This window comes from Poecilia formosa, unplaced genomic scaffold (assembly GCF_000485575.1).
Source record: "Poecilia formosa unplaced genomic scaffold, Poecilia_formosa-5.1.2 Scaffold26, whole genome shotgun sequence".
Classification (NCBI taxonomy): Eukaryota; Metazoa; Chordata; class Actinopteri; order Cyprinodontiformes; family Poeciliidae; genus Poecilia; species Poecilia formosa.
Genome location: NW_006799965.1, coordinates 2,505,373 through 2,522,484, shown reverse-complemented (window position 1 = coordinate 2,522,484; position 17,112 = coordinate 2,505,373). Strand labels below are relative to the sequence as shown.

At 41.1% G+C, this 17,112-nt stretch overlaps 2 protein-coding genes across 3 annotated transcripts in view; one reads left to right on the top strand and one right to left on the bottom strand.

Moving 5' to 3' along the window:
- The window catches only part of nr3c1 (nuclear receptor subfamily 3, group C, member 1 (glucocorticoid receptor)), a 38,741-nt gene extending 32,539 nt beyond the window's left edge, over positions 1-6,202 (bottom strand). Inside the window, exons 1-2 of the mRNA XM_007548397.2 lie at positions 5,867-6,202; positions 1,860-3,016 (exon numbers count right to left, since the gene is read on the bottom strand). Coding sequence (XP_007548459.1) covers positions 1,860-3,016 — 1,157 coding nt within the window. The 5' untranslated portion in view covers positions 5,867-6,202. The remainder of the gene's footprint in view (positions 1-1,859; positions 3,017-5,866) is intronic.
- Positions 6,203-10,465: 4,263 nt separating this feature from the next.
- Positions 10,466-16,662, top strand: kctd16a (potassium channel tetramerization domain containing 16a). 2 transcript variants are annotated; one of them, XM_016669546.1, is made up of 2 exons: positions 10,466-11,969; positions 16,004-16,662. In XM_016669546.1, exons 1-2 carry the CDS (start codon positions 11,174-11,176, stop codon positions 16,414-16,416), a joined length of 1,209 nt encoding a protein of 402 aa, XP_016525032.1. In that variant the 5' UTR covers positions 10,466-11,173; the 3' UTR covers positions 16,417-16,662. The 2 variants fall into 2 exon arrangements, with proteins under 2 accessions (XP_016525032.1, XP_016525033.1); XM_016669547.1 differs by lacking the exon at positions 16,004-16,662 and having other exon boundaries at positions 10,494-11,977.
- The last annotated feature ends 450 nt before the right edge of the window (positions 16,663-17,112 follow it).

Genomic DNA, 17,112 nt, shown 5'->3' with positions numbered 1-17,112 from the left:
GAATATGATTTTTCTTTTGCACAGATATATTATAGCATAAGCACATTTTAGTTCTTATGCGTTTCTCTAACTTAAGAATATTAAAGGTTTTTTTTAAAAAAAAATAAAAAAAGATAGAGAAAGAATATAAGATAAAATGGACAAACAAACAACATGCATTTGATAATCACATTGTGAGTCTGGTTATTCAGCTCTGTCTGGGCTGAACTATAAATAGCATCACTACCATCACAACTAACAATTGTTTTAAATGCTTCTATTTTTGTACGAGCTTCTTATAACGGGAAGAACTATTTCACTTTTCTTGCCTTGTTCTTTCATTTCGAAGCAGCACAAAGACAGCAAACAGCAACAAGCAATTATGACACATAAACCATTTCACTGCACAGGGGTTATGTAAGCCGAGCAAACAATCAATCAGCAGCCAACGGTTACAGAGCATGACGACACCCGTCTAGAAGCATGCAACGAATCTTTCCAGGTGTCACCCGTCTTTCTATAAAAATGAGGAGAATGAAAAAGCAAACCTTTAAAAGCTGGCATCATGCATTTCAGGACAAAACGCTTATTGAAATACTGCAAGAAACTTCTCTTATTAAAAGTAGTGGCGGGTTTAGAAGACAGAGTAAAAGAAGTCAGTACAACTTTGCAGATGAGGGATAACTGTGGATAAAGTTTAACCTGACAGCTAAATGTTTCTTAAACCACCTTCTTGCAGCTTTATTAACAATTTATCAAGTTATTTCACTTCCACTCAAATATTTAGTGGTACCAACCCCAACATAAGCTCGACTGCCCAGTTCAGGAAGGGGCCGATGACCACTAACCGGTTTTTAAAATCTCAAGTTGAAATTTGCCATCGTACCGCTCCCACAGCTTGTGCCGAGAACGTTTCTGAGACCAGAGATTTCTCCGGCGTTGAGAGACGCAGAACTACCTCTCCACCGCACACTGCCAGTCAGCTGGCAGAAAGAAAGCTGCTAGACTTTTCCCATGCTCACAGCAGAAAAGTGACATTGTTTCCAACAGGGCTACTATCGACAACAGTCTAACTAACTAAAACTGGATTAATCAACCCATTTCAAAAACGCGCCTTAATAAGCACTTAAAACTTACGCCTAATTTTTACATGTTATTTTTTGGATTTTTGCTGAAGCCTTTGTGTCACTATCAATGTCTAATGATCAATACGTTGCCTTATTTTAGCAGTACATTGTGTTTTTCAGCTCTGGCATAATTCACCTCAATTCAACTCCTTAAAGCACAGCAAGCCTCACAACATCTGAAATCCCTGCCTGGATTAAGGCCAAACTCTCCTTATATGCACAGTTTGATGACAAAGGAGCTGGAGCTAAGACAAACATTTTGATTTCAATTACTTAAACCACAAGAAGCCACTTTTGGGCTTTTTTTTTAATTAAAATTTTGCACAAAAAAAAAAGGCTAAATATAATGTATTTATTGTCAATCCATATTACAGGTCAGAGCTAAAGCATAAAGAACAAAGATATTTCCTCCAAAAACTAATTAAAACAGAGAAGTCAACAGAAGAAACAATGAATGAATCACTTTACAAATGTAAGACCGTGGAGGTAATTTAAGACCTTGTATGGAAAGATGTTTCAAGAGTTTCCATAAACTCTTTATTATACAGCGACATACTCATACTGGGCTATGCTTTGACACAACTGGGCCTCATTTTAGTCACTATCATCTAAAGTGACTAAAATGACTTTTAGTTCTTCTACGAGAAGAACTAAAATTTCTGTATGTACTGTAATGACTTGCTGTTAAACACTAACATTATCACTATTTTATCTTCTAAAGGTTATGCAGGATTAAATCAAACATTTATTTACCTGGCAAAGCTGGAGGAGAAGGAGGAAGAGCTTGAGAAAACCTCACTGGCCCTGCGGATCGCTGAGCTGTCGCCCTGGTTCTGGTTCCAGGCTCCACTGATGGTCGTTACTGGGAGGAACAAGCCAGACACGGGTTTCTGGTCCTTCTCCTGCAGAGCGTCGCTGTTTCTGGCGTTGATTCCAAAGTGGAAGCTCTGGCCCCCCGACGTGCTCACCCCACAGATAGAGATGGGGCTCGAGCCGCTCATTTGACAATACCCCGAAGACGTCTTCTCCTTCTTAATCACGCCCGGTGTGCAGAGCTGGATGAAGTCGGTATCTTTTTCTTTCTTCACCACGGCGGGAAAAGTGGTTGTAGGGGTCAAAGAAGGAGACTTGGACTTGGACTCAAGTGGGCTTGACGCCTTGCTGCTGTTGCAAACACTGGCGAGCGCCCCGGTGGTGCCGACGCTCTCGACCACGGAGGGTTTCACGTCCCTCTCGGTTGCCCCGTCTGCGAGCAAAGAATCGTCTGCCAGCGTGGACAAGAAGGCGTCATCGTCCCCCACGTAAAAATCGGAGGGGGATGCGGTGAGGTCAAACTCCTGAAGGAGATCCAGACTGGTTTCGTTGAACAGTTTCTGGTTCATGTCCACGTCTTTGCCGATGTGGTCAAAGGCGTGGTCCAGATCGTTGGGGTCCTGCTCGCCTTTATCCATGGAGAAATCCTCCGTTTTCACAGCAAATAGGTTGGGATCCGACCCCCCGATGAGGGAGTCCATGGAGGACTGGGTAATGTCTGCCATGCTGGCATCCAACTGGGGCAGGACCTGATGCCCAAAGGTGTTGAAAGTCTGCGTCTGGAACAAGTGCAGCTCTTCAGGCCTCTGATCTTTGGTCAGGCCCCTGGTTTCTGAACTGTCAACCGAGGAACCGATCGTGGCAGGGGCTGAGGCAAGCTCCTCTGGAAGTGGGCTGTTGCTGAGGCCGTTGGTCACCTGTCCAGGCTGCATTAATGGGCTGGATGGAAGAACGACAGAAGGAGGAGAGGTGATGGACATGGCACTGTGAGGAGCCACCTTTAGAAGACCTCCCTCCTCAGGGCTTTCAGTGTAGACCAGTTTGCTTAGATGGTCATTTCTTCTGTACGCTATCTTCTTCACTCCACCTTGATCCATCTTTTGATTTGGGGAAGAAAAGACACTGTTAGAATCCCACTTCACGGTAATTTGTGAATTTAACTATCCAGATAGCTGGAAAATACACAAACAACATAACTCTAGATATGATAGCATCAATCTCACAGAGATTCTACAAAACAATGGCAATCTATAAACATCAAAATCTGCCCAGACATCAAGTTTTCTGAAATGAATCTGTAAGCCCCTTCTGTTCGCTATCTGAGAAAAAAAATAAATAAAAAATCAAAGGCAAAGCCTGAAGGCTTAGATGCCTTGTTGGACTCAAAAGTATGGTCTGTCAGCTAATTTAAGGGTAACAAGAACATGTGTGGACATGCCAAGAATAAACAAACAGGTTCCTACAGACAGATTATGCTGTTTGCTGAAGGTTTGGACATGATTCAAACTGTATTATACAATCAACTATGCGGCCTGCAAGGGCACAGATTTTACATAGGTCAGCATTTTTGCAAGGCTTTATAATTCCTCTCATCTATTTTCAAAATGTCATACTTTTTAAGTTGCTTTTGGTCACAGGCATCAAGATATACTGGGGTTTTTCACAGAGATGCCAGAGAAACTATATTTATTCGCCGGCTATACAGAACATGAAGCAAAACAGCTTTCCCCTCCCTCACATGTTGCTGCCAATTGTTGGTCAGCTTGTGTTAAAAAACATTCCTACGTTTCTCCCACGTCGCCCCAGTTTAAAAATATTTCTTATCACTAAAACAAGGACAGGCAGGCACGGTGTGGAAACCAAAGGAGCAGCATGCGTCGTTCGTATTAAGGTGACGCCGTTGTAGAAGGCGAGAAACTAAAACTGGCAGATCCCGTAAGCAGCTGCCTGCAGGCTGGGCACCCGAGCAGATAGCCTGAGTGAGTGAACAGCTATATTGGCTTGCTACAGTGTTACTACCGTATAAAAAGCAGAATAATAATAATAATAAAAAACAGGTGATATTCTGCATAATAAGCATGGTTACCAGAAAATATATTTTGATGGAATGGGCGTTTATTCTACGTTCAGGTTTAAATTGCTCTCTTTTACAAAGTCACATGAAACTAAATGGTTTAGGTAGCATTAATATGACTGTAATAATAACCTGTGAGTTAGTTTTCTTTGCTAGAAATAAAAATAAATAATTACAATAATCATTTTTGTTTAAAATTTTAGTATCACTGACAGGATGCCATAAAGCAATGATGTTTTTACCTACCAGGTAGGAGGAGGACTATAATAAACATTAAAATCTCTCCAGTTATCAGATTTCCCAATATTTCCATAGTTTTTAGGGTAAAAAAAATAATAAAATATAAAATCAGCAACTAAAGCCTAACAAAAGCATTTGTGGATAGGCTCCAGAGCAAGGTCTCCCAAAAACTGGCTCTGCTGTGTTTTCAAGCGACTTAAGCAGTTTGCAGGGATCTTGTTATCCACTCTCTGGGCGTAACCTTTGAGCAATGCATATCAGATCTTGTACATTTTATCTGTGGCAGAAGTCAGGACCCCCCCATTCTGGGTCATGGGGGTCTTGAGGTGATTAGGATATTTCTTAAACTGGAAAAAGAAAAAAAGAATGTGGTTGATGTACTGATAAACTAAAAAATATGAGAGTTCTTAATTTTGATTCATTCAATTATTTTTTTATGTGTATTTATTTTTATGTCTTTGTGGACCATGCATCTGTTAAATAAATCAATCATCAATTAATAGAAAAAAAGCAATAGGATCAGTAATTGACTTGATGATCACTAATCAAAACCAATAATGAGGAAATAGGTCAATTCCAATCTAGTACAAATTTCTTACAGCATCTTTTATAATATTTTAAATATTTATTACAAGAATCAAAAAGAGACTAAAATAGCACATGCAGTAATGTATGAACTGTTTGTTTTATTTTGCCCTTGGCTTATTAGCTTTACTTAGACACTTTATAGAGCCGTATTCTGGGTCATAAACCATTGTTAATTATGTTATAGGCCAGAGACCTATTGGTTAGCCATCATCTGCTTCATTACGTGTGTTTGGTCATTACAGTTTTGCGGATGTACTGTATTAGAAGCTGGTTGGTTAATTTGCATTTCCTGGCTGTGCAGCAGCCTGGTAGTAAACAATGTGCATCACCATGTATTGATATTTCTTGGTAGTCTTCATGTTTTTACCTTTTATAATTTCGAATTTCTTTCACCTCTGAGACGTAATTGGGCTCCGTTTCATTTATTTGCAGCTATAAAACCTTTAATTTTTTCCTCCCAACCACAAAATGTAATCTATGTAAACATCAACTCTGCGCCAGATCTCATCTCTTTGTAAATGTATTTCCTCCAAACAACTTTCCAGCAGGAGCTGTTAATCACACCAAGCACTGGAGCAAGGCCCGGGGCCTCTGGATCCTTTTGGACCCTCATCCCACTATGCATATTCAGCGGTCCTTACGACAGCATGGCTGAATGGCTGGGTGAACAGCGGAGACACCCCCCCTCCCGTGGCGTTTGACAGTTAGCTTAGGCTATTTGACGTTAGTTTGCAAAATAATTACAAACGTTCAGACACCTATCCCCATGCATTACACACTAATCATAACAAACCTAAACAATAAGGATTCAGCTACCAATTTAACGCAAAGATCATTAAATGTCACCGAAATCCAAGATGAGCTACTGTTAGCATTTTGCGAACTGCTAGCATGCTAGGCTGCAGAGTGGCTAAGAGTTAAAGTGGCTACATTTCGAGGGGCTAAAGGCTATCACAGGCATTGTAAGTGCATGTCTAGCTACTATTAAGTTATGTTAGTGTATTTAATCGTATGCAATAAATATAATAAAAACTATCATATTTACCCTTGATATGACAGGCTGCTAATAAGAGTCCACAGGTCATCAGTCAACATTGTTTTGGTTGAAAGTGGCAGTTCACAACACGCTGACTGATTCTGTTACTTCCCCACTCGTCGTATCGTCGCTACATGACTACACCAAACAGCAGCACTCGTGAATCTGGGTGTGTTCTGTCTGCTTTTCAGTTTCCCGGGTCCGATTTTGCAGTGAGTAGTCATGCAAAAATGTCACACTGCCTGAGCTGCGCTGCTAGCCACTGGGAAAGTAGGTGCTAACCTCCAGGAAAAACATACAAAATGGAGATCAAGGCAAGGCAGCTCCAGCGCTGACCAGCTTTCAGGGCGCAGCTCCGCCACCTGCTGGTCGGGGACTGGAACTGCGAGAGAAAGATCGATTCAGGGTCAGAGCTACAAATGGAAATCGGAGATAATAACCCAAGCAAAAAACACCAAACACAGCGATAATGGACAGAAACAGAACAATAATGCCAAAACGAACCGATTAATTATAGCATATCTCCAAGTAGCACTCCACAAGCAGATAACAACAGCAAAATTAGAACTCAAAACACAAAACTAGATTTTTGTTGTTTGGCAATACCCAAAGACTGACACCCAATGAACAGCTCATAAATGCATCCATACCTCAAAACCTTTTTGCACAGTTGATTATGTTAAAATTAAAAATTTAAACATAATTTATTAGGATTGTAGCACATGTAACTGCACAAAGTAGAGCATAATTGTCAGCCTTAAATACTGGAATTACATCTGCAAGTTTATTGGGGTGTGTCTCTAACCGGCTTTGCATATCTGCTGACTGATACGTTTGCCAGGTCTTCTTTGTGAAGCAGATTGCCAGTTAGAATTAGGCCAAGGCTTTGACTGGGCCATTCTCACACATGATTATGTCTTCGTCTGAGCCAGTGCAACTCTGCCTGCAAAGTGGTTGTGTACCCTCAGTCTCAGCTTTTTTGGGGGCCTCTGTCTTGTTTTCTACAAAGACTTATCAGTTTTTAGACTCATCTTTTCATTCACTCTGGAACCCCTGTACTGTGCTGAAGAAAAACAGATCAACAGCGTGATGCTGTCACCACCATGTTTCACCATGGGGGTAAAATGCTTGTGTGGTTGTTGGAGATGATGAGCAGTCTAAGTCTTCTATTATATAAGTCTAAAGTTTTGACTTGTAATAATTGGTTACTGTGGCCCTGCATGGCTTGTAACAGAGAGCAAACATGACTCTGTATGGTTTTAAAAAGTGTTCAATGAAAAGCAGCAAAACGTGATACTTTTTTATAAACCAAAACCTGTTTTAAGCTTCTCCAAGACTTTATGTCAGTCCTGCCCACTGTGTTCCTTTGTCTTCATGAATGTCTTTGTTCATTAATGTTCTCTAAACCTTTGAGGCCTTCTCAAAAACAGCTATATTCAAACTGAGGTCGTATTGCAAGTAGATCGTCTTATCCTGTAAACGCAATCGGTTGGACGAGATCTAATTTTTAGGGCATCAGAGTAAGGAGGCTGAATATAAATGCACACTAACCTTTAAGATTTTTATTTGAATGCCAATTATAATTTCTCCTCTAGTTTGCAATTGTTCACAATTATGTTGGTAAGTCTAAAAATAATAATAAAAAAAATCAAAACAAAATACAACTTTGTAGTTGTAATGTGGTAAAAATGTGCAAAGTCAATACTTCTGCAAGTCACAAAATTTATCTTAAATACCCCGTGCACGTTAAAGTTGATTTAAGACAAGCTGCAAATCAGTTCAAATTAAAGAATTTTTTTGAAAGTATGAGTTTCCTTGTATTGTAATATTCTTCAAGTATTGAGTCATCTGTTTACATACTGACCACACTGCCCTCTAGGGGCATCTAGCAACACATAAAATTGAAAGAACAACAATAAGCAAATTTATGACTAACATAGCATTACATAATGCATAATTTAGCAGAAAATGTAATTAATTGTCCCCTTCAATCAGTTTAAACTTTGTCTTCCATCAGAAACCAAAGTCTGTCTGAAAACAGCAAGATTCACTGTGTTTCTCTAAACACGCCAGTTCGCACCTTGGCCTCTTTTGTGTGAAAATATGAGTGGAAGAAAAAGTGAGTGGGAGAGGATGAAATAGGACAAGAGATGCTGTGTGTGAATACGAAGAATATCTTTGCAGAGAGGAGGATCCTTTTTGGATTATTTGGTGCTTCTGAGGTAGTGCAGTAGCTCTCCACTCATCTGACAATATATTTCTCAATGGAGTACAGCTTAGAGTACTGACGTTGATCAGAAAGGATGCAGATTTTGCACATTGTAAACATGCAAAAGGACAAGCTTTTAAATGTTTCTTCAAAGCTGCACCTTAGACAACTTCATGAAAGGGCTTGCAAGCCCTAAGCTGCCGTTTTAATGTTCCAGCAAATACAGATTTCTTACTTCACGCTCAGCTGGGAGCCATATTGTCTTACATTATTCATGCATGAAATTCAACTCCCTCCAAAATACAGAAACCAACCTTCATCGCTTTGCGATGAGCAGAGAAATAAGCGACGACAGGAGGATGTTTCTAATAGGGGGATGAGTGAGATAAGTAAGTCACAGGATTTGTAGGACATCTGGGAGGAGAATCATTTAGAAGCCAAATCTAGGACATGAAATCCTCATCTGTCACGGCTGTCCTGCGTTTGAAACAAGCCGCAGATCTAGCGGAGGTACACTTCACATCACGTCTGCTGTAGCGTTACAGTCACTAAATAGTCAAAACATTACCGTACCAGAGAGACAATGTAAGAAGCAAAACATCACATCACTGGAGAAAAGAGATCAGAGAGCTCGCTGTTGCTCTAAATCCCTACTGTTTAAATCCCACTCAGTCCCCAGCGGCTGCTTAGCAACCCCTCTCCAGCACAATATACAGTGAATTAACAGGGTAAAGCGTGACCGCTGCCTCCTCTCAAACCACGAGTCAAGGGGGCTCTCCCACCACCATTGATGCCTTCTCTTAGCACAGCAACAATATGATTTTATTATAACTTCAAACAAACGCACACGTGAAAATCAGACAAGCTGCAAACAGTGAATTTGTTGAAGCATTGAGTTTTTTTTCCCCTTTTTTTTTTCCCCCTGGTGGTTTAGAAAAATTCATAAAACAAAACAAAGAAAAAAAAATTAATAAACAAAAAAAAAAAGAAGAAGTCCCCAGCATTCAGGTGATTGTGACAATTGAGTCATGCACTTAAATGTGTTCATCTTGCACCTGCACACATTTGTGACCCACATAAAAGTGTATGCAAATGATTGTCAATCTTTTACTTCAGCTACGCAGCGTTTCACTTTATCCAAAGTGGATTTTGCACCCAGAGGCACTTGGCTTCAGATTTGCACTGCTGACTCTGTGACATATTCGTTTAACAGTTGCTGTGCAATCAGTCCCACACCTCTGCCTGCTTTACTGGGTTTATTCCAGAGCACAGTATTTCAGTAATGAGGCTTATTAAGGAGTTTTTGCCTGTAAAGATACGCAGCATGGGTGAAAAAATGGGACTCACACAGTGCCTTGAAAAGTTTTACTGTCCCTTTGAATTTTTGTCAACAAACGTCAGTGTTATTTTATAAGGATTTATTTTTTATTAGGACCAATAAATAAACCAACTCAAAACAGTGCATACTTTGGAGGAGAAAGGAAAAATGCACATGATTTTCCAAACAAAATAAAACAAAAATATGAAAATCCCGGCATACCTATATTATCAGCCCCTTTTACAAAGGTGCTACTAAATAAAACTCAGTGTGGAGAAGTCACCCTCATCATAAATCCAGATGTTTTGTGAAGGACTGATGGAGAACAACAACCTCATGAAGACCAAGGAACGCAACATTTAGGTCAGAGATAAAGTTGTGGAGAAGTATAAAGCCAGGTTAGACTTTTAAAAATACCAAAAGTCACAGAACACTGCTCTGTTCCTAATCTAAAAATGGAAAGATTGGAGGAAAGAGGTCAGAGGTGGCTCTGGAGGAGCTGCAGATATCCACAGCTCAGGTTGGACAATGTGTTGACCTGTATAATTTTGCTTTCACTTTATGCAAAAAAAAACCCTTCTCCCCCCCCCCCAAAAAAAAAACGTTGAAGTCTGTCGCTATAATGTGACAAAAATGTATCAATATATTTTCTTCACTACAGTGATCAGAGGAGCATCATGAAGCAGAGATATTCCCCAATCTGTGCGCCGTAATGAATCAAAAAAAAATCTACTTATCCGTAACGACGGGGTCAGTTTTCAGTGGCACCTATGGTCAAAGGTTCCATCACAAGAGCGCACCTGTCAGATTTATTTTTCATCTTAGCCCATTCATAACTGCTGCATTGCTCGCAGAAGAGGGTAAAGCTGTTCCGTGGATCTGCAGCTTGTACTTGTCACAGCGGATGAGTTCTGGAGTCACAGACGGTGACACCTAACCTCTCTCGGGATAAGCGCGTATGAATGCGCCGCGAAGAACCAAACGCTTGGATTAAAATCCGCGCCGCCGGGATGCTGGAGCCGCGTAATTCCAACCCCGAATCCCCAATCGCCAGCTGCGCACCGCGCCGCCCGTGGACACAGTAGAACCGCACAGATGCACCCCCCCTCCCCTCCCATCTATCAGCCCGTTTTCGTGTTGATGGACTGCAAAGTGACATTTTCCTTTAAGATGATGTAAGACTGTGCTTCACGGGTGGATTTGTTTCCTCTCCTCCGTGTCACAGCTCGGAACAACGTTATCTTAAATCTTCAGCCGGTTTGGCTGCTTCCGCACTCAGCAGTTTGGAGAGACTGGTGCGCAAAGGAGTCCCGCTTCCTGCCTCCTCCTCCTCCTCATCATCATCACCATCATCCTCCTCCCAATGAGCGCGTTTCAGCATCCCAGCAGTCAGGAGGAGAGCGACAGGATGCTCTCACAATTTCTCTTCCATTTCATCCTGGATTTAAGAAGGTTGAGTTAAGATCCAGGTTTACTGAAACTTTTTAAAATTGTATTTTTGTTGTTGTTGTTGTTGAAAGTTCGCTTTTATTCACTTCCACGACCAAATCGCAGTGGCTGCCTGTAACATGATACTGGTTATGATAATCGATGCTGGACTTTTACGCACGCACTTGAAGGATGCACCGTAGACGTACATTTGGGATTGTTCTGTCATAAAATAAAAAGCGCTGGATGCCAGCAGGACTGCGTCTGGAATCGGGAACTCCGCTTTGGTGTCTGAGCGCCTCATCTCCATGCAGCTGCACCCCACACCCTGAACTTCTGGGACGTTTCGTGCGAGAGAGAGATGGCACTGATCGAAAACTGCAAAACGCAGCCCGCCAAAGACCAGGGCTCGGTGCAAAACCCTCCGTCGGACGTGGTTGAGCTGAACGTGGGTGGGCAGGTTTATTATACCCGTCACGCCACCTTGACGAGCTTCCCGAATTCCTTACTTGGGAAGCTGTTTTCTAACAAGAAGGGGTCTTCAAATGACTTGTCACGGGATTTCAGAGGGCGGTATTTTATCGACAGAGATGGATTTTTGTTCCGGTACGTGTTGGATTACCTCAGAGACAAGCAGGTTGTCCTCCCTGACCACTTTCCAGAGAGAGGGAGGCTGAAGAGAGAGGCCGAGTACTTCCAGCTGCCGGAACTGACCAAACTTCTGTCAGGCGACGAGCCGAAGCTGTTTCAGGATGACAGTGACTGGGATGAGGAGTCACAGGGCAGCGATCACAGGCTGTACCCGTCTTACTCCCTGGACAGGAGGTATGGTTACATTACTGTCGCCTTCAGAGGCAGAGAGTACCACGCTGACCCCAAGGCCAAAAAGTTACCCAGGATCTTCATCAGCAGCCGGATTGGACTGGCCAAGGAGGTGTTTGGAGACGCCCTGAATGAGAACAGGGATCTAGACAGACCCCCGGATCGATACACCTGCAGGTTTTACCTCAAGTTCAAGCACCTGGAGAGGGCTTTTGACATGCTGTCAGAAAGTGGCTTTCACATTGTGGCCTGCAACACCTCGCTGACTGCGTCCTCCACGGGTCATTACGCGGACGACAGGGTCTGGTCCAACTATACACAGTACATCTTTTACCGTGAGTGAACATCTGATTCTCCGTTCTGTTTAAGCGGTGTGAGGTGACCAGAAGGTTCTGTAAGAGGTGGCCAGATGGGGTCTATACAAGTGCATTATAATTAATTAGAATGCTGTCAAAAAGGCTAATTTATTTCAGTCCATCCATCCAGCCGCTGTCCATACCTCCTTGCGAGGTTGCACGGGGGACTGGTGCCTGACTCCCAGCAGCGAGAGGCGGGGCACACCCCGGACTGGTCTTCATTAAAAATAATAATAATAATAATAATAAATAAATAAAATAATAATAATAATAATAATAATAATAATAATAATAGAAACTCACATATTATTAACATTACACAATGTGTGTAAAGCACTTATTTATTCCCATTTAACTGATAAATTACATTTCACTTGGAAATTTTATATTACATAAGACTACTACTGACAAATATGTACTTGTGCAATGCACTACTTGGTTGGGGCTCCTTTTGCATCATGGCAAGAAGGTGATCAGTCCGTGGTTCTGCTGAGGTGTTATAGAGAGACCTTCAGCCGCTATGCATTGTTTCTAGAGTCTCATCTTCTTCCTGGCAATACACCAAAAGATACTCTGTAGGCCATTAGTCAGCGCAGCCGTCGACCAGAAAAAAATGCTCTTCTGCTTGGCTTTATGGAGATGCGGATTTCATTTTCCATCGAAATGTCTCGCCTGCCCACACTGCTTGAAGTACTGTTTCCTGGTTTATTATCTCCTGATGGACGACTGTGTTCACTTTAGATTTGTTTAAAAGAAAAAAAAAAGTGAGTGGACCAGCACAGGCATCTGAAATGGCTCCTCAAGGAACCTGGGGTTTTGGATCTTTTTGTTCTTGTTCAAATCAAGGAGTCTGTTTCATAAGTGAACTGAAATCTTTACCCCCAGTTCAGATGCTTTTGACAATGTCTCTGGTTCAGGAGTGAATTAATAAAAGGAATCCAACCGTTTCAGTTCATATCATGCTTATTTCAGGTGGATCTTAAAGCATGATATGAACTGCAATTCACAAATTGTGAATCAACCCAGACTCTTGGACATATAGATTGGTTCACTCTTCTTCTGAGGGCTTTGCTTGTCCATTTATTTTCCCCACCACATGTTTTTCTTCCACTAAGTGTTCCATTAAAAGCCTTGGACACAGCACTTTCTGAACAACCAGCTCTTTTTGCAATGACTTATTGTGGTTTGACCTTCTTGTGGAGGGTGTCAATGAGTGTCTGCTGCACAACTGCCAAGTCAGCAGTCTTACCGAAGATTGCGTAGGCTGCAACAATATGATTTTTGTGTTAAAATCCCTTTCTATTAATCTTCTACTTTTCTAGAGAACTGAATTGTGGATTTCTGTTCCCCTTCAGCCACTTATGTAAAATTAGATAGAAATATATGTGATATATTGCTCTGAGTGCAATAAAGTATATGAATTTTGCTTTTAGTGTTACTGAAATGAATTAACTTTTCAATGATATTAAAATTTTCTGAGATGTGCCTGAGGTCTCGTGGTGGCACATCAAAAGCTAAGCCATAGCAGAATTTCTGTAATTTAATTAAGGTACATCAATATGGTGGAAATTTTGCACTGACAAGAAAAAAATCAGGGATTTTAAAAAATAAAAAAAAATCTAGTAGTCTGTAGTTTTATAATTTAAAGTACTTACATTAGATATGTTGGAACATACTTTTAACTCACACAAAATTTATTGTCCATAATTTTAAAAAAATCTATATTTTTTCCAAATTTTTGACCTAATTATGTAAGCCTGGAATAAGTAAACTAATAGAAACACGTTACATTATTTCTATAAATCCCGTTTCCTGTCATATTTTTATCAAACAAAATAAATGTATAAACATTTTATTTTCATAATTGATAAATTAATATGTCCTTCCCTTCCCTGACAACCTATGTGTCAATTCGCAGTAAATTGAAAAATCAGCCATACAAAAAAAAAACACAACAATGGGGTGGAAAAAGAAGAAGAAGAAAAAAAAAGGCGAACTCCTCCTCCCCGAACCCATTCCCTGTAAATGTTTAAATCCCTTTCAGCGGCTTTCCGCAAACTTCTGTCCGGAGTCCGAGATTAGAGGCAGACTTGTTCACGGCCCCCCGAGGAAGTTGAGTCACAATGCCACCACACTTCAAGTACACATGTGTCATGCGTAAATGCAGCTTACTGCTTGGGTCCTGACAGCCTCTGGGTTATGAATAATATAGCACCAGTGGGCAGCAAAAAAAAAAAAGAGGAGAAAGAGATATAACATGCGTTGTTCTGAGTCAGTTTTACTTGGGAACAAAGACTGTGGATCAGCTAATATCTTAATTAGCGGCAAATCTGGCTCTTTCCTTTGAAGGGAAGAGAGACATATGGGCAATTAAAAAGCACTTTGTTCATCATCCTGAATTGTTCTGAATGGCTCCCTTTAGAAAAGCCTTGAAAAAGTATATGCTCACATTTTCTCACTTTAGCACCACAAACTTTTGTGTGTTGTTCTGGGATTTCATGCTGCCGACATAAAAAACAAACGTGCATTTGTGAAACCATTGTTGAATATTGCAGTTAAGATGAACTCACTTTATTCTGACACTTTTCTTCCTTTTCCTTTATCACATTGTCCTCGCCCCTAATTGTGGCCTTTAAAATTATACATTAAGCATGGAGATTAAGGGCAGTGAAAGTCAATCCATACATCTTTGCATGCATGTTAGTTCAAAATGATATACTGCCAAATATTGCATTAAAATTGTTCTACGCTATTGTAAAGTAGCACACATTAAAACCGCAGAGAGAATTTGCAATTAAATGTATAGTCAATGTCCTTTGCTGTGATACTCCTAGAGAATCCAGCGCAACAAATGTGAGAAAGCTGTGCACTGCACACTGCACATCTCACTGAAAACACTATCACTATGGTGAAACATGGTGGTGGCGGTATTATGCTGTGGGGTTGTTTTTCTTCAGAAGATTGATGATGGAAGGATGGATGGAGCTAAATGGAGGGCACTCCTGGAAGGGAACCTATAAGAGGATGAAGAAGACTTGAGACGGAGTCGACCTTCTACTTGTGTGGACGTCTTTATGCTTTACAGTGTTCGTCTGTCATGAAATCCTCATAAAAAATTTACGTTTTTGACAAAATGCAAAACTTTCTGACATGAATCATTTCTAGAGGCTACAGTCGGAGGGTACTACTGTCTTTCAAACAGTTCAATTTTTTTTCACCAAGCGCTTTGCTTCGACTTTCTGAAATAACTCACTGTGTATGGGATTTCCTGAGTCATTCATTATTCTCAAGCAGAGCACAGAGTGTAGGTGTTCTCCTCTTTCTCCGTTAACAAACATCGCCCTGGGATGAAGTCAGGGGGAGGATGAGAGGGCGCTGAAGTCCATCCAGCACGACGAGCAAAGCGGGACGTAGAGGAGACGAGAGCCAAAGGAGTTGCGAGGAACCGAGGAGAAGAAGGGAAAAGGCTGCAGAGGAAGTGGATGGCTGGATGAGGGAGTAAAAGTTGCATGAGACTTGGCCACGTTGAGAGGGAACTGAGGCAGAAGGAGGCAAGAGGGAGAGGGAACAAAAATAGATGAAAGTAAGGAAGAGACAGGAAAGTTCGTCGAGTGTGAGGAAGCGGTGGGAGGAGAATATTTTAGGTGATAAGACAGACTCAGGAGAGGAGAGGATTGCTTTTCATTAGAAGAGGGCTACACTTAGAGGAAACATGCATGTTCACAAAAACGGAACATGCAACATGCATCATGCTGATGTGCCCGTCCATCAGCATGATGGACGGACACGTCAAAAAGCAGGCAGGCGTGAGAGGACCTTGCTTTATAGCATCACCGCGGCCTGAATCCACCATCAGAACTAATACCGTAACCTCAATGTGAATGTGGGACACTGGAAGGCCTAGAGCAGGTAGTCCTGATGAAACAATGCAAGCAGACAAACAGAAATATTAGGAGGAGGGGTATGAACCAGATCACAAGCCTTATTGTTGTTTTGTTGTTTTCTTTTGGCAGAACATCGAGCTGCTTTTTGCTTAACCCCCCCTTACCTATGCAAACATCCAAACACCAACTCATATGGATGGAAAACGATACTCCAAGATGAGCTAAGTGAGAGAGTTTGCTTCCAGCCCGCCGGTTGCTTTGCATCATTCATGTTGCTCTTCTTGCTAAATGCATCAGTAGTTTACCACACAGCTCCACAGATTCTCCACATTACCGTGGACATTTCATTTTGCATAAAGCTGTACTGTAAATGCTCTTTTCTTCCTGGTATGTTCTCCGTTCAGCCATTCAGGTCTTCACTTTCAAGGTTTTGGTTCATTTCTCAAACCCTGTTGAAAGTATTCTTTTGTTTCAGACAAAGAGAGATAAAAAAGGGGGCAGAACTTGAACAAAAGGGCACTCTCATCAAGCCGTCACAGTAGCATCATAATTTAGGAGCCTTTTCAACTGATGGGCAAGATGAATTATAATAATTTAAGCAAGTACTCAGACCAAATTGGAATGAACTGATTAGACGGCTTAGAAAATAGAAGAATATATAATTATAGTATTATGGAAGCTCAGCCTATCATGATTGGAAAATATGGTAGTTATTTGTTGTGGATAAATTAAACATTCAGTGCCATAAATGTGTATTTGCCCATGTTATATTTTATTGCTAAAAACAGAAGTAAAACATATCTGCACAGTGGGCAGTTCATGAGAGTAATAGCTTGTGTTTTACATCAATGTTTTACATAATAGCTTGTGTTTTAAATCAATACCAAATACACCCGGTAGATGAGGATACATCGTCATAGTTACCAATAAACATGCTTTATGGAAGTGAAACAGCTCATGATTGACTTGAGCTGTTTGTGTTTCATGAAAGAAAGAGCACATTTCGCAATGGCAGCAAAACAACAACTACAAAAAAAAAATCCAGATAGTGCACTAAGGCCTCTTGCTATTTGAATAACACCATATTCAGGCTCATATGAGAGAAGACTGAAATAAGGATCTGCTCAAAAAACATCCATTCTTCCATGTCTGTTGGTCCATACAGTGCCATGGGGGACCATTGTCTATTTCCTGCTGTCAACAGGGAAAAGGCAGGGTATACCTTGGACAGGTCGCCA

Bases quoted from the DNA above. Each gene is read 5' to 3' on its own strand.
- kctd16a (XM_016669546.1), top strand. From the start codon at position 11,174: ATGGCACTGATCGAAAACTGCAAAACGCAGCCCGCCAAAGACCAGGGC. The intron at 11,970-16,003 runs GTGAGTGAACAT...TTCTTTTGGCAG, and splicing joins TACACAGTACATCTTTTACC to AACATCGAGCTGCTTTTTGC.